General features: G+C 46.0%; 1 protein-coding gene across 1 annotated transcript; it reads right to left on the reverse strand.

Moving 5' to 3' along the window:
• Positions 1 to 1,987: 1,987 nt before the first annotated feature.
• On the reverse strand, positions 1,988 to 20,751 carry LOC146008912 (uncharacterized). The gene is made up of 5 exons (XM_083148732.1): positions 20,586 to 20,751; positions 18,228 to 18,339; positions 10,658 to 10,776; positions 8,194 to 8,570; positions 1,988 to 4,614 (listed from the first exon to the last, which is right to left on the reverse strand). Exons 2-5 carry the CDS (start codon positions 18,290 to 18,292, stop codon positions 4,504 to 4,506), a joined length of 672 nt encoding a protein of 223 aa, XP_083004858.1. The 5' UTR covers positions 18,293 to 18,339; positions 20,586 to 20,751; the 3' UTR covers positions 1,988 to 4,503.
• Positions 20,752 to 25,121: the final 4,370 nt, after the last annotated feature.

A 25,121-nucleotide genomic window follows, 5' to 3' on the forward strand; every position in this document is an offset into this window, starting at 1 on the left:
TAGGTGCATTTTGGGGGCATGCTGCAGCACTACCATCCTCTTTTGTACAGGAGGATACAAAGAGCAGATTGGTGTGTACACATTCCTGGCATTTCCCTCCTCATTACCTTACCACTGAGCAGCCATGTACTTTCTGACTGAACTCTGTGGAACAGTCCATATGTTTTTAAGTTTATCTTGCATCTGTACTATTCTAGAAAGTCTGCTCAGCAACCCTTTTGTGAGGCAATAAGTGATGTGGTATCTGTTTGCATGGAGAAGAAACCACTACCTACTATGCATCTATGTAGTTATAAAATAAAGGATAACTAAGGGCCTTATTTTGGTTCATTCTTTCTGACAAAATCCTTCTTAGATGGGCAAAACCATGTGCACTGCAGGTCTTACTTGTGCAGAGAGAATTAGATTTGGGTGGGGTTTTACTTCAAAGTGAGATCTATATTGCAGTGTAAAAATAAAGCAGTCAGTATTTTCCCTGCACAGAAACAAAATTACTCACCCAAATCTAATTCTCTCTGCACATGTTACATCTGCCCCCCTTGCAGTGCACATGGTTTTGTCCATCTAAGAAGGATTTTGTCAGAAAGAATGAACCAAAATAAGGCCCTAAATGAGAATTGAACACCTCCACTCTTCCTATTCAGATGTAGGACACATGAATACCATATTTTAGAGCAGTGAGATCCACTAACCTGTGCAATTAAGCAAAGGCACTGTTCTCTACCATTCATGGTGGGCACAATTATTTCATTTAGTAACAGATTGTATGTTCATTAGCTTGCGAGATGTGGTGACTAATAAGTAGAGACAGGATTATATGCATTTGCATATTTTGCCCATTCTCACTGGTTATTGCATATTTTATCTAAAATCTAGTGATGGTGCATATTTTAGGCCCCGTCCTCTTCCCACCCCCGAGTCACAGCACTGCTTTGCCCTGCTTCTGCTGGCCAGGTAGTGGTAGAGTGTGCAGGCTGGGGCAATATGTGTGCAGTGTGGGGAACCTTGGATGTACGCTGTCGGACACTGCTCTAGTCTGCCAATCCATGTTAATAAAAGTCAGTCGGGGCGGATGCCATTACAAAGCTACTGAACCTTTGCCTGCCCCTGGATTGGGACTTTACACCGAGACAGAGGGCCTTATTCTAGTTCACACTGACAAAATCCTTATTAGATGACAAAACCATGTGCACTGCAGGGGGGCAGATGTAAAATGTGCAGAGAATTAGATTTGGGTGAGTTATTTTGTTTCTGTGCAGGGTAAATAATGGCTGCTTTATTTATACACTGCAATATAGATCTCACTTTGAAGTAAAACCCCACCCAAATCTAATTCTCTCTGCACATGTTACATCTGCCCCACCTGCAGTGCACATGGTTTTGTCCATCTAAGAAGGATTTTGTCAGAGTGAACTAGAATAACCCCCAGACTTCTGCAGCAGAGGAGGCGGGCGGAAGGGTTGTGACATCACGCGGCGCGAAGGAAATACTGTGGCACAGTGAGTATGCAGTGCAGGGAGGAAGCCTTCCACTGCGCTGCCCTCACACGTTATGCTGACATTTGATCCATCGGCGCTGGAGATGAGGGTCCGTGTAGTTGATGCAAGAGCAGCTTTGGACACTGCAGTCTGCTGTAACAGCCAGGAAGAAAAAAAATCCTGTGTACAGCACTAGACATCTGCAGATGCTGTGGGCCTATTTTTGAGGTTTATTTGCAACTAATTGTATGCTGTTTTTTTAAATAAGTTAAAAATTACTTTTTTTTTATGTAGCATATTTTAAACTTTTCATGCATATTTTAAGTATTTTTCATGCATATTTCAAGCTTTTTATGTTGCATATAATCCAGTCTCTACTAATAAGGTTTCATTACTCCAAATGGAAATCACAAACACATTCCTCTCCATGGACAATAGGATAAGCAGATAGCCATAGCTATTTGGGTTTATGGGTAGGAGCCAACAAATGTGCAGCACACAGACAAAAATATCTCAAAATATATTTTAATTATCAGAGATGAAAACAAGTGTACATTGATAGGCATATACTGATATACAAGAAAACACAATTAATATAAAAATGTAAACCAGACTGAATGAATAAAAAAAAAAAGTTTGACTGTTAAAGGTTAAGATCCTGGGGGGTTTTCTACTGAATGGTGGGCAAGTTTGTGGAATGTGTGTTTTAGTGGTACAGTACGCAATTATGCAAAATCTGTATTATTTTTTTATAATTCAAAAATTATCTGCATTGAATGTTTAACGATGTTAATGTTCTTATTTTAATGTAGCTCACCACTGGATCAGCTACTAGCGCTAAGTTTTCATATTTAGCAGCCACTTCCCACCCAGCCGCCTGGCAAACAGTGCTACTTAGTTCCCAGCACCTCAGGGACCCTGCCACTGCACATAGGTGTGTGCCAGCTGTGCTTCAGATCAGATAAATTTAACGTGCAGCCCATCCAACCTCCCCATTCCGACACGATGCGCAATGGACCGCGATTTGGGCTGATTTATCTACCCGATCTTTCGAAATCGGATAAGTTTATGGGCACCTTTATGTTTACACACTAAGCGGGTACAGTTTGGGTTAGGATATGCACCTAAAAGGTCCCAGGCTCCTGACCTTTGGGATGCTGCTGTCTTCTGACAGCTGGGATCCCAATACCATTGCCTGTATAGACACTTCCACAAGTTGTGTAACAAAGTAATTTTGGTACTTGTTTCCTAGCACGGCGTCCGTCGGGTTGATCGCATGCCTTAAGTTTAAGGTACTTAAGGAATGCGATTGACGCAATTTTCTGTCAATCACAGGCTTAATTGCCGGTAAAAGAGAAAATCATGGTTATGATGTATGGTTAACCCCCCCCCCCCCCATTGTTAACGCGACCCCATTATTGACGTCAACCCGAAACATGGCGAGCGAGCCCGCGAGGGGCGGCGGTACGCATGCTCCGACCTTTTCATACCCTCACTATCCACGTCGGCGTGGAGTTGATTTTATGAAGTGTGGCGAGTGCAGCGAGCCACTGAGCCCCGCGTATACCTGTGAAGTTATGCGCGTCCGCTCGCCACACTTCGGGCTCGGTGGCTCACTGCGCTCTCCACACTTTATAAAATCAACTCCATGCCAACGTGGAAAGGGGCGGGGGGGGGGATGGCGGAGGAAGCGTACCGCTGCGCTCGCCACCCTTCGGGTTGGCGTCAATAGTGGGGTGGTGTTAACAATGGAGGGGGCTATTAAAATGGGGGGTTTTGGGGCTTTTTACATTGAAATCAATGTAAAATTGGGTCTCAGGGTCCATTTTACATTGTAAAAATCGCGTCGATCGCATGCGATTTGGTTGTCGATGCGATTTTTCGAACCCAATCAATACAATCAAAATCGCAGGCGCCGTGCTAGGAAACAAGTACCGTAATTTTTTGCCCACCATTAACTAATTTATTGGCATGTAACTTTTCTTTTATACATTGCTTTATCATTTCACATTATTGTTAAAGTGCATTTTACATTTATCAATTGTATTAGATCAAATACAGTGGGTTTTGCACATATCCAGAAAAACGGTGCTCCTTTTTCTGAACAGACTGTGGGCCAGAAGCTTCAAAAAGCAATAAAGTGGAGAGTGATAAACCACTATCTCCTAATTGCATTTTTTAGACCCAGCCTGTAACATGGCAGGTAGGAACTGATTGGCTGGTTATTTATCACTCTCCACGTTATCACTTTTTGAAGCTTGGTGTATCTAGCACCATGTGTAGTGTAGGAACATGAATCTACTAGTCAATTAAAGAGATGTGTGCGTTTGGATTTACTCGGATCTCAAAGCAGGATCTTATTAGCTATAGGTTGTCATGTTTTGGACAGCACATAATAACAGTTTGGATAAATACAAACTTGCGCTAATTTAGCGGTAAGAACCGAGTAAAACAAACCCGCACATCCACAATTAACCTTACTATTAGCTCCTTAACAGATTTTGTTAGTTCTCCACTTTTGACTAAAGTATACATACGGTCATTAGGTCGACAGGTTTGGAAGGTCGACAGTCAAAAGGCCAACATGAAGTTTTCATGTTTTTCTGAGCTGACATGTGCCGACAGACAGCATTTAGACCCTTAGCTGGAGTGGTCAAGCCAACCAACATCAAGCTGACCCTTCCCTGACAGTCACAGGAGTTTGTCTGCAGCTGCTGGAAACTAATGTTCTAGCAGCTACCTGGGTCAGCACAGCTGGCTGCCCCTCTGCAACTTCCTGAGCATCCTTCAGTCGGGCTACAGAAAAGGGTCTATCCTAAAATTGCCCACCTGCAGACCCAGTCATCCTGAAGCCTGGCTATGGGGTCTAAGCAGAGGAAAAATAAAAACCTGCTCTGTTATTACAGATTATTGGTCCATTGGCTCACAAACCTTTGCAGCATTTGGCTGGTGATCGCCAATAAATCACAGACCGCCAAGCAAACAGCCCTGTAATTCCAAACATTTTGAACTGGAGAATGCGGATTTATACTTTAAGAAAATTCAGGAAGGCCTCAAAATCATCTTCATGTTTATCAACATAATCCTTTGTTCTCTGTTTGATAGCCTGGATGTCTTCATCTTCCTGGAAAGATTCCTGTAAAAAGACATTGTACCATTTATGTAAGCATAGTATTTGGTAAAAGTTCCACATGGTGAAAATGATACTTAACCCCTTCCCGACATTTGCCGTACATTTACGTCATGGTCGGGAAGTACTTCCCGACACATGGCATAAATGTACGTCATGGATTTAAACTGTCACCGCGTCTATAGACGCGGTGACAGTTTGGAGATGTCTGCTGTCCCTGAAAGCAGACATCCCCCCTCGCCGCCCAGGGGGGGCAGGGGTGCCCCCCCCAGTCGGCGATCGCTGCGATTGGCTGTTCAAAAGTGAACAGCCAATTGCAGCGTTTTCTGTGTTACCGGCGGCTAAGCCGCTCGGTAACACAGAGATCGGTGCTGTTAAGTACAGCACCGATCACCACCGAGCGGCAGCCCGCCCTCCCACCCGGCAGCCTCCCTCCCACCCAGCCAGCAGCAGCACAGCTGCTTAAATCTTTGATTTGGGTTTAAATTTATTTTTATGAAATATATACACACACACACACACACACACACATACACACACACATATATATAGTGATCGGTGCTGTTAAGTACAGCACCGATCACCACCGATCGCCAGCCCCCACCCGGCAGCCCCCCCTCCCACCCACCCGGCTGCCGCAGCGCCAGCACCCCTCACACCCCCCCACCAGCCGCAGCGCCAGCCCCCCTCCCAAAGCTGGTGAGCAAAATGGGGTCACATGTGGGGGGTTCCACTGTATTGGTGCTTCGGGGGTCTTGCTAATGCGACATAGCACCCACCATTCATTCCACCACCAAAAATCACTCCTTCCCTTCTGAGTCCTGCCATGCACCCAAATGGTATTTTTGGGTCACATATGAGGCATTGCCGTACTCGGGAGAAATTGGGGCACAGATTTTGGGGTGCTTTGTCTCCTTCATTCCTTGCGGAAATGAAAAATTTTGAGCCAGAACTGCATTTTTGTGTAAAAAATTACATTTTTTTTACACAAAAATGCAGATCTGGCTCAAAATTTTTCATTTTCACAAGGAATGAAAGAGACAAAGCACCCCAAAATCTGTGCCCCAATTTCTCCCGAGTATGGCAATGCCTCACGTGTGACCAAAAAATACCAGTTGGGTGCATGGCAGGACTCAGAAGGGAAGGAGTGATTTTTGGATTTTGCAGCACAGATTCTGGTTGAATGACCCCTGAAGCACCCATACAGTGGAACCCCCCCACAAGTGACCCCATTTTGCAAACTACACCCTTCAGGGAATTCATCAACAACTGAGCTGTGAAAATGAAAAATTAAATTTGGTACTCTTTACTTAGAAGGGCGCCCATCTCGGGCATCTCGGGCATCTCGGGGATTGAATGCACTAAAAAATCGGGTGCGATCAACCGACGAGATGCCCGAGATTTCCCATAGGGAACAATGTTAAATGTCTCAATTGACCCGATTTTCCTGTTCAATGCCTCAATTGACCCAATTTTTCCATAGGAAACAATGTTAAATGGGCCACAGAGGCCAAATAGGCACCCTGAAGTGAATAATGGCCACCCGAATTGTTAACGCCACCCCACGATCAACGTCAACCCGAAGCGTGGCGAGCGCAGCGAGCCCGCGAGGGGCGGCGGTACGCGTCCTACGACCTTTTCATACCCCCACTATCCACGTCGGCGTGGAGTTGAGAATAGAAAGTGTGGCGAGCGCAGCGAGCCACCGAGCCCGAAGCGTGGCGAGCGCAGCGAGCCCCGCGAGGGGACGCGGATACCTTCACAGGTATCCGCATCCCCTCGCGGGCTTCACAGCTGTCCGCGTACCCTCGCGGGGCTCGCTGCGCTCGCCACGCTTCGGGCTCGGTGGCTCGCTGCGCTCGCCACACTTTCTATTCTCAACTCCACGCCGACGTGGATAGTGGGGGTATGAAAAGGTCGTAGGACGCGTACCGCCGCCCCTCGCCGGCTCGCTGCGCTCGCCACGCATCGGGTTGACGTTGATCGTGGGGTGGCGTTAACAATTCGGGTGGCCATTATACACTTCAGGGTGCCTATTTGGCCTCTGTGGCCCATTTAACATTGTTTCCTATGGAAAAATCGGGTCAATTGAGGCATTGAACAGGAAAATTGGGTCAATTGAGACATTTAACATTGTTCCCTATGGGAAATCTCGGGCATCTCGTCGGTTGATCGCACCCGATTTTTTAGTGCATTCAATCCCCGAGATGTCCGAGATTTTTTACTAACGATGCCCACGATCAAAATCGTGGGCGCCCTTCTAAGTAAAGAGTACCTTAAATTTTTTCATTTTCACAGCCCAGTTGTATCAAAATTGGTGAAACCCCTGGGGGTTTGAAATGTACACTATACCCCTAAATGAATTCCCTGAAGGGTGTAGTTTGCAAAATGGGGTGACTTGTGGGGGAGGTTCCTAACTTTTAGCACTTATGGTGCCTAGAAACCTACATGGTGCCTAAAAAAAAAATCTCATAAAAAGGAGGCTCCAAAATCAAGTAGGTGCTCCTTCTATTATGAAGCCTGTGGTTTGGTCAACGTGCACACTAGGGCCACATATAGGATATTTATGAAAACAAAAGAATTGGGGGAAATCAATTTTTAGTCACATTTCTCTAGTAAAATCTACTGTATTCGTTAGAAAAATGTATTAAAATTGAAACTCTGCAAAAAAAAAGAAATTTTGAAATTTCACCTACACTTTGTTTTAATTCCTGTGAAACACATAAAGGGTTAACAAACTTCCAAAATGCTGTTTTGAATACTGTGAGGGGTGCAGTTTTTGAAATGGCATCATTTATGGGGGTGTCTCACATACAAGTCCCTCAAAGTCACATCAGAACTGAACTGGTCCCTAAAAAAATCAGTGTTTGAAATTTTCTTGAAAATTTGAGAATTTGCTATTCATATTTGAAGCCTCCTAGTGTCCAAAAAAATGAAAAGGAGGTTGAAATAATGATTGCAACATAAAGTAGACATATGGTCTATGTTAGTTATTAACTATTTTGAGTGGTATGTTTATTTGTCTCACAAGCAGAAAATGTGACATTTTGCAAATTGCTAAATTTTCCATTTTTTTACGACATTTTGGTATTTTTCACAAAAAAACACAGACTGTATCGACCCAAATTTACCACTAACTGAAGTACAATGTGTCACGAGAAAACAATCTCAAAATCACTGGGATAAGTAAAAGCAAAAAAAAGTTATCCCCACTTGAAACATGTCAGATTTGAAAAAAATGGCTCTGTCAGGAACGCAAAAACTGGCTGTGTCAGGAAGGGGTTAAAAGGTGTTCTCCCCACCACCTCACAAGAACTGGTAACATACATTACCCAAACGATGCAAGAAGCGGCTCTGCCACCATAAGGTATTGATGGACGAATTGATAAAATTATCTTTATAACAGATATTTTTAGGTCCTTGGATAGAAGTAAATAATCAATCTGTGCAGATCAGTCGGAAAATCACCACTTTAAAGATTTTCTGTTGAATCTACATTCGATCTAATAAATTCAAGTGCTGATTTTTCGACTGTTGGAAAACACAGGGATCAATAAAGGTACTAACAATTCTAATATACTTTACCTCGTCACTGACATCATGTGGATAGGGGTACACAACTCCTGTCATCTCAAGGTCTTTTCCTATCAGCTCTTTTAAACTTGATGCAATTAAACATAGCTCTTCATTTTCATAACCGTAGATGTTTCCATCTTCTGCCACAAGAATAATCCACTGCAAGGGGGAAACCATGTTTCCGGAGCACTCCAGAGTGCCGAGGATTTCAATTTTAGTGATTTGTGGAAGGTATATCTGTTGCCAACCTTCAAGCATATAGTTCTGACCCATGTGATTGGTGGCACTCAGATCACAGAGTCGCAGGAATACGCCTTTGGGTTCCAATGGAATCCAAGATTCTTTATATTTTTGCACAAAGCGTGAAACCGATTCAAGGTCATCAGCTGCAAAATCGATGAAAGATAAGTAGTTTGTATGACATTCCTCAATGACTATATATCCATCCTTGTACACAATAGGTCCCCTATGCTGTGTCTGCTTGTTAACACCCAGTCTTTATTCATTATGGTGTTGGTTCTTCATGCACTGGGGCACATGCTTGCACTGTATAAATTACTGCTAATAATTCCCTTGGTTAGGGCTCAATAAGCTGCGTTATGGTAGGGCTTTGAAAAGAGCTGACTGGGTAATATGCAACGGAGTTTAAAAAAGGGTTTATCAATATTTAGAAGCCCAGTTCCCAATAAAGGTTTAGCTATTGAATGATGTACAGCTTACGTCTAGGTTACGTAATGGACACTACGTTATTGATGACTAGTTAAAAGCCTGTCAGAATGACGGCTTCTGCAATGTACTTTGACCTGTGACAGTGTTTAGCCCACAAACTCTCCACCCACCCCCAATCTGCTCCTACCTCCCGCCATATCCAGCAAGTTTGAAGCAGATTAGTGTCCATTTCACTTTTTGTTATGACATCTTTTAGTAGCACATAAAGCTTTAATTTAGCACATCGAGTGGCCTCTAGTGGTCAGTGGTGGTACTTTACCTCAGAGAAAAATTACATACATACACCACTCCAGAGGCAGGCACCCACAGACTTGCATGAAAAATATCAAGACTCAATACATTGAGATTAGTAGCAATCTTTCAGGCTTTATTCAGCCCTTCGTCAGGCAACGCATATAAACAGTAGTACAGCGTACATAGGTATTTGAGGTGAGCGCACTGTATTACTGTTTATATGTGTTGCCTGACGAAGGGCTGAATAAAGCCTGAAAGCTTGCTACTAATCTCAATGTATTGAGTCCTGATATTTTTCATTCAAGTCTGTGGGTGCCTGCCTGCCTGCCTCTGGAGTGGTCTGTATGTTATATTGCTGGAGCACCGTGGTAGTTATTTGGAGGATAGGAGGGATTTGGAGAGAGATAGATTAGAATATATAAAAATAATTCAGCCTACTGTATGAGTTCCTTTTACAAAAATTGCTTCAATAGGCCTGTCTCTTAAAGTCTTATTCCTCCTCCCCTCTCAATTTAAAAGGGATCTATTCAATTATATGTATGTTCGCTTCAATAAGTAAGTGTGGCTATATGCTGTACTTATGGTACTGCTAGATACATGGATTTTTGTTGGCCCATAGGGTTAAGTACAAAAACCCATTAACCTGGAGGGCGATTGGCACCGAGTTCTGTTAATTGCATTATGAGGACCAGCTGACAGTGGACCCAAGTTTTAGTAGCAGGGAAGATCCAATCTAAACATTGCCTAACATAACTACCGGGATCGCAGGAAATTCAGTGTGATGGCATCGCAATGATAACCACCATTCTTCCCACCCTTTATACACTTAATGCTAACTATGAGGATGTACACCACCATCCTGAATTATGTTATATTGAGATGAGGGGTAACTTAATTCGGAGCTAAGTGCATGAAGCTCCACCAAAGAAAAAAAGACAATTATTCCACAACCGACAACTTCCCTCATACTCATATAGGTGTCCAGGAAAATGAGCAAACACTGGCCACTGTATTAAACAGTTATGTGTCCAGTCAGACATTTGGTGATGTTGTTATTTGGCACCCTGTTAGGAACTGAATATACACAACATACCGCCTCCATCTCTAATATGCAAAACTATACATACTACATATATACACATTCATACATTGGCATGTCATGAGCAGGTAAAACAAAGATGATTATTTAACGCCCTTGCTCGAAGGTGTATCTCTATTAAAACTAAAGCAACCAAATATTTGCATACAGATTACTTTGCACTAGACAAATGTCTTATTACTTGCTATGGATTTAGTTCAGATATTTAGCTTTTGCCCACCAGCGTTAGCCAATCATTTTCTTACCTACAACACTAAAACAGCACTGTACGCCACCACCCTCTCTATCAAACACAATCTGTTTATGTATACACAGTGCTACGTACACCCACAAATTAGTCTAGCACTTACATAAATTCCTATGGCTAGCTCACTGTCTGCCCAGTTACTGTAGGGAGGTTAGAGAACTTACGTTTTTTTTCCAGTTTCTGGATAAGCTCTTCACACTCTAAGAGACACTGCGGGTTTGGAATACATTCATTTTGTGCTATGGAAGACTGAGAAGATTGTCTGTGAAAGCCATTTTTATTACTAGGAAAAAAAAAAAGGTAAAAAGGGGTGTTATTATTTGAAGTGTTACTATTATAAGAACAAAAAAACTAGTATTCTAGCTTGACTAAGGGACCTACTTATCAATGTGGTTTTACAAAAGGTATGTATAGTTTTTTATGTATGTGTCAGTGCTATATACTAGTAGCCTAAAGGTGTGTACAAAGTGCGATTTTGGCTAAATGATGAAAATAGTATAGAAATCTAGCCAAAATCACGGTGTTAACCCTGCCTCAAGGCAGCCCCTTAAATAGGGACTTAGCAGGGGCTCAATAAGTGTACTATCTATAGAAAGGTAGTTATTTGTTATAAAACTGGTTTTCTTTAAAATGAAAATACTTCCGGCGGAAGTGGGACACGCAATTACATCAGTTATTCTATCAATTAAGCGGTCATATAGAGGTATAAATATCTCCACTGTTACCCACTCCTCTCCAGGCCTTGATAAAGATAGGTTACCCTATCGAAACGCGTCAGTGAATTGGAGAATCTGTCTTCTATTTGACTGGGATTGTGATCTTTGCTGGTACCTATAGTGCGGTATATGGCCATTAGCCGCACATTAAGGTACTGTGATTCAATCTTTAATCCCAGCTGTATGTTGATATTCACGGTTTATTAAAAAGGGATTTTTGTAAGAACTTACCGTTCGAATCCCTTTCTCCGATATGGTCCTAGTGACACAGCTCAACACTGGGATGTAGGAGGGTCCGAAGGAGCCAGGCACCTATCCTAAAGCTTTTAGAGGGTAGGCTCCTCCCCTACTGCATCCTGGACTCTTCAGTTCAATCTTTCAAAGCCACTGGAATACATTAACTCAGTACAAACGCCTGCACATATTATATGCACATTTTATAACAATAACTGTTAACTTTAACCATATTAACATGAACATCATGAAACTTCTGACATACTTACTGAGCGTAAGGGAGGGATCGCTGTGTCACCAGGACCATATCAGAGAAAGGGATTCGAACGGTAAGTTCTTACAAAAATCCCTTTTTCTCTTTCAATGGTCCTGGGGACACAGCTCAACACTGGGACGTTCCAGTGCGGGTCCTTTGGGTGGGTTCGCTCAGGTCTGCAGCTCTCAGCACTGCTCGCCCGAATGATGCGTCCTCCGACGCGAACTCATGGAATCTATAGAATTTGGCAAAGGTATGAACAGATGACCAAGTGGCAGCCCTGCAAACCTGCTCAGCCGTTGCCCCATGTCGAACCGCCCAAGAGGTGGCAACTGACCTGGTGGTATGCGCATTTATTCTGGCCGGCACAGGCCTTCCCACTTTGGTGTATGCAAAAGCTATCACAGATCGCAACCACCTAGCAATGGTCTGCTTAGATGCAGGCCAACCAATTTTGTGTATGTCATACAATACCAACAAGGTGTCTGTCTTTCTGACACTCTTTACTCTGTCCACATAAATGCGTAAAGCACGCACAACATCCAAACTCTTCAACTTATCCCTTTTCTTAGAACCCTCTGGGGGTTGAAACACAGGTAGAATTATCTCCTGATTTAAATGGAAGGCAGAGACTACCTTCGGTAAAAACTGAGGCACTGTCCTAAGGACCGCCCTATCGTCATGAAAAATTAAGAAAGGAGATCTGCATGACAAAGTTCCTAACTCTGACACCCTCTTAGCTGATGCCACTGCCAACAAGAACACCAGCTTCCATGTGAGAAACTTAAGGTCCGCCGACCTCAAAGGTTCAAAGGGTGCCTTCTGAAGGCATTCCAAAACCAGTGACAAGTCCCAAGGCGCTACTGGTTGTTTGTATGGAGGTTTCAACCTAGATACCCCCTGTAAAAATGTCTGAATTTCCGGTAAAATGGCTATCCTCTTCTGGAAATAGATGGACAAGGCCGAAATCTGCACCTTCAATGACTGAAGGCTTAGACCCGATGAGAAACCATCTTGTAAAAATTCCATCATCTTTGATAATTTAAAACGAGATGTATGTGACTTCCATCTCTCACACCATCTAATGTAAGTTTTCCATACTCTGTAATAATTTGCAGAGGACACAGATTTCCTGGCTTTAATCATAGTATGAACCACTTTATCAGAAAAACCTTTCCTTTTCAAAATGGCGGTTTCAATAGCCAAGCCGTCAAAATTAATCGAGCTGAATCCAGGTGATTGAATGGACCTTGTCTTAGAAGGTCTGGGCTCAGAGGTAGACGCCATGAGTCCACAGACAACCTCTGAAGCCTCGAATACCAGGATCTCCTTGGCCAATCTGGGGCCACTAAGATCACCGGAACCTTCTGCCCTTGTATTTTCTTTAAAAGTCTCGCCAGCATTGGTACTGGTGGAAAGGCATAAAGGAGATTCCCCTCCCAGGGAATAGTCATGGCATCCACTGCCTCCGCTAGTGGATCCCTCGTTCTGGCATAGAACCTGGGTACTTGATGGTTGAACCTGGATGCCATCAGGTCCACATCCCCACTTCAAGGTGATCTGCTGAAACACCTGTGGTTGTAAGCTCCATTCCCCTTCCTTGAGCTCCTCCCTGCTCAGGAAGTCGGCTTCTATATTCTCCACTCCTGGTATGAATATAGCTGATACAGCTGGAACATTCTGTTCCGCCCATAGGAAGATTCTGGACACCTCCCACATGGCCAATTTGCTGCGTGTACCTCCCTGGTGATTCAGATACGCCACAGCTGTGGCATTGTCGGTCTGAATCCTTAAAGGGAGGTTCAGTAACCTGTCTCCCGCCAAGGAAAATCACTTTCCAGACAGCTCTCAGCTCCAAGATGTTGATCGGTAGAGCTGACTCCTCTGCAGTCCACAAGCCCTGCAGCCTGAGGTCCAAGACTACTGCCCCCCAGCCCCTGAGGCTGGCGTCGGTAGTAACCACTAGCCAGTTCCAGGTCTGCAGTGACCGACCCCATTGAAGGGAGTCCACCATTTCAAGGAGTCTCGAGTGTCCGAAGACAGCACTATCAGCTCCGACTTCATGGTCTGTGTGTTTCCTGACCAAGCCGTCAAGATGTTCCATTGGAACACCCGAGAGTGGAACCTGGCAAATTGCAGCGTCTCGAATGACGCCACCATTTTCCCCAGCAGCTTGAGGCACCTCCATACAGAAATGCTCCGAGCGCTGAGAATCTCCTGGACTAAGGCGACCAGATCCCTGGCCTTTGCCTCCGGGAGAAATACCCGATGAAGATGGGTATCCAGAATAACTCCCAAGAATTGGAGCCTCTGTGATGGTACCAACTGAGACTTTTGCAAGTTTAAAATTCAGCCGTGAGCCTGCAAAAAACTGATAGCTTCCGCCAAATGACTCTGAAGCATGGCTGCTGACTCTGCTTTGAACAGCAGGTCGTCCAAATAAGGTATCACTGTGATTCCCCTGAGCCTCAGCACAGCCGCCATCACTGACATTATCTTTGTGAATACCCTTGGCGCGGTGGCCAGACCAAAGGGCAACGCCTTGAACTGTAAATGCAGGTCTCCTATTGCAAACCTCAACAAGGCCTGATGTTCTGGGAGTATAAGAACATGCAGATATGCGTCCTGGACATCCATGGACGCCAAAAATTCTCCCTGGTCTAGGCTCAGAAGCACTGACCGCAGAGACTCCATTTTGAAATGGTCTACCCATAAATGGACATTTAGAGACTTCAAATTTAGTATTGGTCTGAAAGACCCGTCTGGTTTGGGCACCAGAAACAGAGTGGAATAAAAACCTTTCTTCCACTCTGCCCTGGGAACCGGAGTAACCACCCCTTTCTCTAATAGGGAGTGAGCTGCTCTCACAAGAGCTGTACGAAGCCGCGCTTCCTTTGGCAAGGATGTGGGGATAAACCTTTTCGGAGTCAGGCCTCTGAAAGGAATTTTGTAGCCCTGGGCTATAATGTCTAACACCCAGGCATCCTGGTCTAGAGAAGCCCATGCGTCCCTGAAATGTGAGAGACGCCCCCCCACCTTTATCACTGCCGGGCAAATCCCCTGACAGTCATGCGGAGGGTTTGTCCTCTCCTTTGGTGGCAGGCTTCTTGTGAAAGGAGCCAAACTTGGACTTCGGGGTCTTGCCCCTAGAGGACTGAAACTTGCCCCTAGAGGACTGAAACTTTCCCCTGAATGGCTGTCCTCGAAAGGACGCACCACCTCTAGGGGAGGACCGAAAGGACGGCCTAAAGGCAGAAAATCTGGATGCCTGCTTAGTCGTGGGAGCCGGCAGAAATGTACTTTTGCCGCCCGTGGCCTGCTTAATTATTTCCTCTAATTCTGACCCAAATAATAACTTTCCTTTGAAAGCTAAAGTTTCTAGGGCCTTTTTGGACTCATTGTCCGCTTCCCAGGCCTTAAGCCAGAGCACTCTCCTGGCATTAATAGACACTGTGGACACTCTGGTTGCCATTTTAAGTGCTTCCTCCTCTGCTTCTACTACATACTCTGCAGCTGCCTTAAGCTTCTCCGCCAGCAGCAATACACCAGGGTCAGCCTGCAGCATGGTGCATAAATCATTAGCCCACTCAATCATGGCCTTAGAGACCCAGGCTGAAGCAATAAGAAAGCGTAGGGTGAATCCCACCCCTTCAAATATAGCCTTGAGGTTACCCTCCAGCTTTTTATCCACAGGATCTTTAAAAGCTGCACCGCCCTGTACTGGTAAAACAGTAGCCTTGGACAAACGTGCCACTGAAGCATCCACAACTGGCACTTTTTCCCAGAGCTCCGCATGGGGTACAGACTAAGGAATCTCTTAGGCATTTGCAGCCTCTTATCAGGGGTTTTCCAAGCCCCTTCCAACAATTCCTGCAAACCTTCATCCGAAGGAAAGGTAACAGCCTCCTTACGCTGTCGCTTAAACACACCTTTAGCAGGAGTTTTATCCTCCACTGACAGTTTTAAAGCCTGTTTCACAGCTACAACAAGATCCTCTACTCCTGCAGAAGAGGTCTCTTCAAAATCATCACCCTGATTCCCAGGGGATGTCAGTATACGCTCCCTCCTCCTCCTCATCTACCAATGTAGGCATAGCATAAGACCTTTTGGGTGTCCCTGCAACATCAACATCAATCTTGTCTAGTATCTCACTAAACCTGTTGATCCCCCTAGCAGTATCCTGCATCACCTGAATAAAGGCAGGGTCTGCCTGGGTAAGAGGCAAGGAGCCAGAGGACTGCTGAGATGATGGCATAGGTCTCTGGGATTCTACCAAGCCATCACTCTGTCCAGTAGCTGCACCAAAGCGTTCACAGACCTGCCTAGGGCAATGGCCCACGCGGGTTCAATCTGCTCTGCCCTCTGAGGTTCACTCCCCATGGGTCTCACAGCAGCGCAAGTGTTACATAAGCCCCCCTTGGCCATCTGCTCAGGGACAAATTTCTGTGTGCATACATTACAAGCGCTCAGTGCAATAAGGGCTCCCTCCCCCAAAACCACAGCTTGTTGCTCAGACATGATGAAAGTGATATAGATATAGATATAGATATATACATACACACACACACACACACACACACACACACACACACACACACACACAGTGCATACAATGTACCAGCGATTATACAGGTTTAATGCACTCAGTCACTTGTCTGTTGGTTTCAGATGCGGGGAAACGATGCCCAGGAAATCCAAACACTCTGCTAGGATCTGTAAGCCAGCTCAGCTCTGCTGCAAGCGTTCTGAAAGGCGCCAAACACAGAGTGAGGGAAGAGACCAAAGTCCCTGCTGCTGCGGGGTCCGTGACTGGCGCCAACCACCCCCAGTCAGCCGCTCCCTTGGTAGGATTTCCTAGTTCCAGTATCTCCCCCTCGACTGGGGACCACTTGGAACATGCCTGTAACAACGCTGCTGTCCTCTCATATAGGAGCTCAGCGTATAAGCTCCGCATAAAATGGCCGCCGCCATCACGGAGCGACTGTCCCCCATGATCCTCACCTAAACTTGAAGCCGGTTTCAGGACACTCCGGAGCCCAGGCAGCTTCTTAAAAGAAGCTGTAAGCGCTGCACAGGGAGGCCAGACAGCGTCTCCCTTGTGCACAGTGAGCTGACATGACGCGCTTCTGCCAGCTCCTGCTGCGCTAGCAGTGTGAGGATTCACTATGAGAATCCTCACACTGTGCCTACCTAGCTAGAGTATAATTAATAAAATAATAAAATTCCCCTAACTACTCTAATTCTTCAGCTGCTCCTGCAGCTCTTTAGAATAGCACCCACTCCAGTGGGCACCTAACACGAACTGAAGAGTCCAGGATGCAGTAGGGGAGGAGCCTACCCTCTAAAAGCTTTAGGATAGGTGCCTGGCTCCTTCGGACCCTCCTACATCCCAGTGTTGAGCTGTGTCACCAGGACCATTGAAAGAGAACTATTGTTTGGATTTTACTGAAAGAGGATTCGCTCTTCCATTGTCACACCATTCGATATGAACATTCTGGAGGGTTTACACCATTAACCAAAATATAGTTATATACATGTCCCAGCTAACTTATGAAGCGAGTATGGTACGCACCTACTCCTAAAATTTTCTGGTTCTACACGTGGTGTATTTCTACACACTAGCGCGAGTGAGGGTACGCATGACAGCACCTTTCCCCAAGTACTATTTATTTCCATGAAGTTTCAGACAAATCTACACTTTGTTACTCTTTATATGTTTTTGATATACCATCCAATGAGACTGTTCCGGATGTGACAGATCCAAAGTGACCTAAGAACGACTGTGTATTCAGCTCTCCATCGGCCAGGGTCCTTTTTTTTTTTTTCCCCCTTTCGATTTTTTTAACCCTGCTTGCGTTACCGATGCTGGCCCCGCGAGGTCGGTATCGCATGGATCAATACACTGTGTAGGCAAGGCAATATTGACTGTCACTTGTAATGTATATGTCCATAAGCCAAATAGCACAGTCAAAATCTCAAGTAAAGATAGACAAGATCGTATGGCAGCGGAAGCCTAAGTTTCTCAAAAAGGCGTTGTTGGGGAGGGGTGCGTCCAGTAAATCCATCAGAAGACAGATTACCTGGCCTATGGGCAAGATCTGTGGTGGCCGGCTTACGCTACTATGTCATTGAGTCGGCCAATGGGAGTAGTCGTTGATCCAATGCTGCAGCTTTTATCAGTAATGCATGTAGGAGGCTTGGCACCTCCTGCTGTATTACCATATTAAAGCTAGTTAATGCTACTTCCATGTAAGCAGCAATGTTAGTTCTTCCTTCCATATCTGAATCCAGCCCACTGCTCGTATGTGCAATGTCAGACTTCCCAGGAGAGAGTATCACAAATGTAAGAGACTCCCTGAATATGCCAGGGAAGTAACGGTTTAGGGACAGTTAAGTTTACTTCATCACCGAACAGCGAGTTACATTTGTACAGATTAGCTTTGATTTTGACCATTAATAGTCAGATATGCAGATCACAAAAAACAATGCTAACAAACAAAAAAACCAACAACACCGCTTACTACTCACCTTGGTGACGTGTATTTCCCGCAAAAGGACGATCTTTTATCTGCAGGACATAAGCAGGGTATCATCTCAAATAAAGCTTTGCAACGTTCCCAAACCAATGTAATTAGGGCTTCTAGAAAAATAGAAATCAAATGATTAAGATAAGTCCTCTAAAAACTATAATAATTAGTGAGATCACTTCCCATTGAGTCTACACTAGTGGTTTTCACATAACTGGGCTTGTCTGATTACAGAACCAGGGGAACAAAACTGGTCGAGCAACTACCGGTAGTCTATATATAGCAACTTCCTGTATATTACATGTGATTGTCCGAGAAAAAAAAAATTGAACACTCCAAGACCAGCACAGGAATTAGAGGTGGTTTTAAATAAAATATTCAGAAAATAGTTTGTGTGGATTTATGTAGCACTGACATTTACTGCAAAAGGCTGTCTCTTGATGCAAATCACAGGGTTAGTGCTTACTGTCCCTGCAATATACCTTTAGCACATATTGGGAATATTTTCATGAAAAATAAAATACACCCCCCCCTCAATAATGTAGGCAGTGCCGCATTATTAATACATAGGCTCCCTAGTGTGACTAAATATATTCCGTTAACATACAACCCCTTTCCCTATAGTACACCTGTGCGAGAGTGTCTAGGATTTTTGCTTGTGTGTCGCATCCTCCATATCGCAATAGTAGATGAGAAAAGGTGGTTTGTATGATTAGTTTACAAAAATGTGTTATATGCATCAAGGAGTAACATAGTGCAAATAACTGAGGGGAAGATTTATTAAGCTGATGTAAGTGTTCAGATATTCTCTATAAAGCGCTGCGGAATAAGTGTGCGCTATATAAGAATGAAGTGGCTGGTTCTTTATTACTGACCAATCAGCTCCCAACTGTCATTTGTCAAACCCTGCCTGTAACTTGACAATTCGGAGCGGTTTGGTCAGTGGAAAAGTACCAGCCACTTTATCACTTCACCAGGCTTAACAAATCTGCCCCTGAGTTACAAGACAATCTGAAATAAGAGTCTGAATTTTAAATGAAACTAACCTGGAGGCCACCAACTATATTTAATAAATGTGGACTCATATCACCAGTTTCAGACAGGATCATCATCTGACATAATTGTAGGAATGTGTGTGTATATTACAAATAAGTATGAGAGGAAAACAAAAAAAAAAAATTTCAATCAGTTTTTTGCACTGTTCTATTGAAGAAAAAGAATTCTGTAAATCTTCATCAACGATTTACTGAATAGTAATACCAAAAATGGGGACTATGTAAAAACCGGACCCGGACTAAACCCCGGACCGGACATCAAAATCTGCAGTCCGGAGCTTGTAGTGTCCAGTCCGGGGGGGTTCCCTGTGATTGCTGTCATCAGGGACATGGGGAAGGGAGATTGCTGCCTCCCCGTGTGGTCCGGACCGCCCGGTTTTTGCTACATGCCCGGACCATACAGGGAGACTTTATTCTCCCTCGTGACAGGCGTCACAAGCAGCCCCCCCCCCCCCCCAAGCAGGACACCCCCGTACCGGACGCTACAATCTCCTGACTGCAGAATTTTATGTCCGGTCCGGCGGTCTTGTCCTGGTCCGGTTTTTACCCATACCCCCAAAAATGGAAAATACAAAAGCAGTTCTGGGAGACACACACTTGGCACGCCACTGGCATTAAACAGTCTGAAGAATACTTTGTTATATCGGGTATGGGTCACAGTGTTGACACTATGAAGGTCAAAATAAATTAGGCCGACCACTTAACAGAGCTTAGTTCAACACATGAAATAGGTCAACAATGAGAAAGTCGACAGTCAAAAGGTCGACATGAGGTTGTCAAGTTTTGTGTACCGAATTCTGACGTAAGTCAACATGGGCACTGTATCAGTGTACCATATCCACTTGCATGGCTCGACAGTTTTAATACCACCCTTTAAATAATAACAGGTTTTTTTACGTGTAATTGGCTATATTGTAGTCACAGCACAAAAAAAATTGTGAGGTTTTAGAGTATAAATCTGGTTTAAACTAACCAAACCCATCGTTGTGTGTAGAAATGGTATAAAATGGTTTGTGCAACTCGGCCATAGAGGTTACCATATGTAGCTATATAATCATACATGGCTATTATATAGTTAGACAGCCCTGAGGGGCTGCTGCCGGGAGGGGGAGTATATGGCCGGCACTAACAGCGGGTTCCCAAGTTTACACCGTACCACAACACAGACGCTCCAGAGCCCTAGAACATCCCCCATTCACTGGGTATATTGGAGGCAACATGTAGGCCCTGTCGCGAAGACAGCCCGGCCTCCAGCATACACTGCACGCATCACATATAACACGGGACACCACAGCGCTACTTACCGGTCGGCACAGGCGGGTGTATCGGTATAAGTAGTGTATATATAAGGGATATACCACCAGCGGCACCTGGAACTGGTATATCACTTATATATGCAATACTTCACCGACGCCGGAGCGTGACCTTGCCTCGTCTAGCTCTGTATAGGAATAATAATGCTAAAATGGCGACGGAATCGATTCCCCGCCCGACAGAACATGGCTGCCGTGACGTGGGGAGGCATACAGCCATACACAACATGCACAACAAGTGACGTGTCCTTCTATGTCCGTCCACATAGCGCGCTGAGGTGGAGCAGCTACGTGTGTATGTGTGTGTGTGCTGTGTCACTGAGGGCCGGGGACGGGTGTGTACCTAGTATCTGTCAGCACGAACGAGCTCACAGCCAGTGTTGCCAACTCTGAAATGTAAAAGAAGCAACTGATGACCAAAAAACAAGCCCAACCTAATCCTAAAAAGCCCCAAAACAAGCCCAATTTACATTTGATTATAGATAGATATTTTACGTATTATTTATACAATCTACATACCTCCCAACAGTCCCGATTTTAGCGGGACAGTCCCGATTATCAGGGCCTGTCCTGCTGTCCCTCCCGCAGCCGGCAGTGTCCCGCGGTGAGGGGGGGGCTGTTGGGAGTCCCCCATGTCGGCTGCTAGGCAGCGGGGAATAAACGGGGGCTGGGGGCATGGCTAGAGGCTCACAGAGCCTCTGTGTCATGCCCCCATAGCGTCAAAATGGGGGAGTGGCCTCGTGGAAGAGCTGCCGTATAGGCCACGCCCCTGAAATTAGGCAGGAAAGGACATCGACAAGATGTATTAACATCTTGTCTGCCGAAGCGGGAGAGCACAAACTCCCCCCTTTGGCGATGTCCCTTTGAGGAGACAGCACATCAGTTCACACTGACGCGCTGTCTCCTTCCCCCTGGTGGGCTGTACTGGGCATGCGCAAGATCTCGCTACTCACGTGAGATCCCCAGCGCAGCCCGAAGCCAGCAGCAGGACAGTCAGTGGCAAACGCAGGATTTTCAGAAGGGGGTTTCCAGAGGGGCGGAGCAAAGCACGGAGATGGACACTTAGGTGACCCAGTATATGCCGGGTCAGTTAAAGTATTAAAGATAGACCATATGTATATAAATAATAATAAATAATACACACACACATACATACATACATAACAGCAGTGTAGACCCCTGGGCATAGCAATGTATTGGGGCCCCTACCGATCCTCCAGCGGTAGGGGTGGGGGAAGCTTTGATGTCCCCCGGGTGGTAGGGGGTATTATATCAACCACTCAGCATGTAGGGCCTGGATCAGTAATTTCCACTAATTACCCCTTTACTGCAAAGATGGTGGGATATGGGATGGTAGAAGGGGGCATTGGGCTGAATGAAGGGGCCCTGATACATAACTTCCAGGGTGGTAGAGGATGTTTAATATGCAGAGGAGGGGTGTATAGTGGAGTGGGCTTATTCAGAGGCGTAGCGACGGCGGAGCCGGTGGAGCGTAAGCTCCGGGCGCAGATTTATCACCTGGCGCCGGAGCCGTGCACCGCCAGCCCGCCTGCCTCTCCCGCTCCCCATTGTGCAGTGTGCACCGCTGTCTCCCGGCTTCCGCTATTTTTATTTGAAGTCTCTCTCCTGCTGGACTGCGGCGCTCGCCAATAAGTGCTTGCAGTCCAGCAGCCAATCAGAAGTATTGGTGGCTGCTGGACTGCGAGCGCCTATTGGTTAGCACCGCAGTCCAGTGGGAGACTTGCACTCTTGCGCCGCCGGGGCTAGACACAATTTGAGTGCCCTGATGGAGGAGGAAAAGAGAAGGCTGGGGAAACTCCCCTGCCGGAGCCGAGGATGCGGCCCAGCTGCCGCCGAGCTGAGCCTGCTGAGGACGGGACCATGCTGGCGCCGAGGCCATGACCCTGCTCCCACAGGAGCTGAGGACGGGACCATACTGCCACCGATGCTGAGACCCTGCTCCTGTCAGAGCCTATCAAGGGACCACGCTGAATGACCGCAGCTGCAGGAGAGCTCCAGGGACATGCATCCTACTGGGGTGAGTCCAGCTACAATATGTACAGTCTATGCATGGGGGCAGTGTGTGTGTGTTTTGGGGCACAATGTGTGTATATGGGGTCACTGTCTGTGTGTGTATTGGGGCAAAGTGTGTGTATACAGTATGTGTATGAGGTGTGTGTGTGTTTTTGGGCACAGTGCATGTCTGTGTATTTAGTGTGTTTATGAGAGCACAGCGTGTGACTGTGTGTGTGTGTGTGTGTGTGTGTGTGTGTGTGTGTGTAATTACTGTTTTAGCCCTGCCAGTGCTGAGGACAGGAGGACCCATAGCACATATAATAGAGTGTGTAGGGTGATGTAGCATGTAGCATGTATGGGCTTATTATATAGTGATGCATTACAGTGTATAGGGGGTGTGATGTAGTGCAGGGTGTAGGATGATGCAGTGCAAGGTATAGGCAATATGGGGATGTAGTGCAGGGTATAGGGGGATGTAGTGATGTATGTAGTGCAGCATACGGTGACGCACAGTAAGGCATGTGGGTCATATGCTATTGTAGGGGCCATGTGACCGATGCTTAGGGCATTTGGGCACACAGGCATGTGGAGAACACGCTACTGTAAAGGGGGCCCACATACCACCACACATATATCAGAGGTGCAGCAGGCAAAAAGCCCCTCTGCCCCATATGATCCTTCAGGCTCAGGGGGGGGGGGGGGGGGGGGGGGGGGGGCGGGGTGACATGCCCATGCTCCGGGCACCGTGGCACATAGCTACATCACTGGGCTTATTATTCATAATTTTCTGGTGGGAGGACAGCTTGCTTGACTGCAGATATCTCCAGTTCCCAGAAATAGTACTGGGGACTAGGGGATGAGAGTTCAGGAGGCAGAGCAATCTGCCAACGAGTATATAGAACTACATACCAGGTGTGTGGAGCTGGAGCAGTAACCAGCTGCTGGAAGGCTGATATCTCTGGTTCTGGGAACAGTAGAGACCAGCTACTAGTGTCCATCAAAGGGGGAGAGTCCCAGCTTTTGGAATATACCATCAGAAAATACAAATTCAGACAGAACCTGAAATATCTGACTGGGAAGGGCAATTAACAGGCTTGGATGGGGACCACTGTTTTGAAGTCAGATATCTCCGGTTCCCAAGGGCCGATTTTTAAAATTCTTATACCCATGGAAAGAGGGGACCCTCAGGTTTCAGCCTAGGGTCCTTAGACTCCTGGAGGGGTTTCTGGGTACTCAGAAACCCCCCCTGCGTGCGCTACTGACAGTGATGTCGCTGTTTCGGGTATAGGGCGTGGTCACCCTGCAGCTGTTGAAGATAGCGGCAGGGAGCGGAACAGTCAGTGCTGTGGACCGTTCATACATTTACCTTGCATATCGGCCTGTGCACACCAGCTCCTTCTTACATGGGGGAGAAGCGGTATTAGTGCACAAAACATGCGCTGATACCCCCTTCTCCCCCATAGCGACTCCTTCATACATCTGCCCCAATATGAGATATTTTACTTTCATTTTTTGGTACTTGTTTCCTATCACGGCCACAATCGCGGGCATCGTGTACCTTAAAGTTAAGGTACAGGATGCCCGCGATGGACCCGATTTCCTTTGAAATCAGGTTAATTTTGCTGGCAAAGACAAAATCGCGAGCATCGCGTCGGTCGCGGCCATTAATATTGCCCCCGACGCGACTGACGCGATGCCCACGATTTTGCCATAGGCTTCAATGTTAAAATAGTTTTTAACATTGAAATCGGGAGCATCGCGTCGGTCTTGTGCCATTATAATGGCACAAGATGAGATGGACTTGATTAAGTCCATCTCACATAGGAAACAATGTGAAATGGGCCAATATGACCCATTTCACATTGTATATGGCCCCGTCGTCACCCCACGATTGACCCGAACCCGAAGCGTGGCGAGCGCAGCGAGGGGCGGCGGTGCGCGTCCTCCGACCTTTTCATACCCCTACTATCCACGTCGGCGTGGAGTTGAAAATATAAAGTGTGGCGAGCCTGAAGCGTGGCGAGCGCACGCGTATACCTGTGAAGTTATACGCGTCCCCTCGCGGGGCTCGCTGCGCTCGCCACGCTTCTGGGTCGGTGGCTCGCTGTGCTCGCCACACTTTATATTCTCAACTCCACGCCGACGTGGATAGTAGGGGTATGAAAAGGTCGGAGGATGCGCACCGCCGCCCCTCGCGGGCTCACTGCGCTCGCCACGCTTCGGGTTGGCGTCAATCATGGGGTGGCGTTGAGGATGTAAAATTGGGGGTCTAGGGAATATTTTACATTGAATCCAATATAAAATCGGGTCCCAGGGACCCTATTCACATTTGATTCAATTAAAAAATTGCGTTGATCGCGTCGGTCGCATCGCATGCGATTTGGTCGCATGCAATGCGACCGACGCGATTTTTCCGACACTAGGAAACAAGTACCCATTTTTTCTCTAAAGAAAAATCTCAAGTGAACATTGTCCTTTGTACACACTGAGAAATATTGTCCATACATGGTG

The sequence above is a fragment of the Crinia signifera genome, chromosome 6 (assembly GCF_055691185.1).
Source record: "Crinia signifera chromosome 6, ASM5569118v1, whole genome shotgun sequence".
Classification (NCBI taxonomy): Eukaryota; Metazoa; Chordata; class Amphibia; order Anura; family Myobatrachidae; genus Crinia; species Crinia signifera.

What these genes read in the sequence shown, in the direction of transcription:
- LOC146008912 (XM_083148732.1), bottom strand. Translation starts at nt 18,292, where the DNA reads ATGATACCCTGCTTATGTCCTGCAGATAAAAGATCGTCCTTTTGCGGG. An exon ending in GGGAAATACACGTCACCAAG is followed by an intron (nt 10,777 to 18,227) that starts GTGAGTAGTAAG and finishes TTTTTTTCCTAG; the next exon opens with TAATAAAAATGGCTTTCACA. An exon ending in CACATGATGTCAGTGACGAG is followed by an intron (nt 4,615 to 8,193) that starts GTAAAGTATATT and finishes GTCTTTTTACAG; the next exon opens with GAATCTTTCCAGGAAGATGA.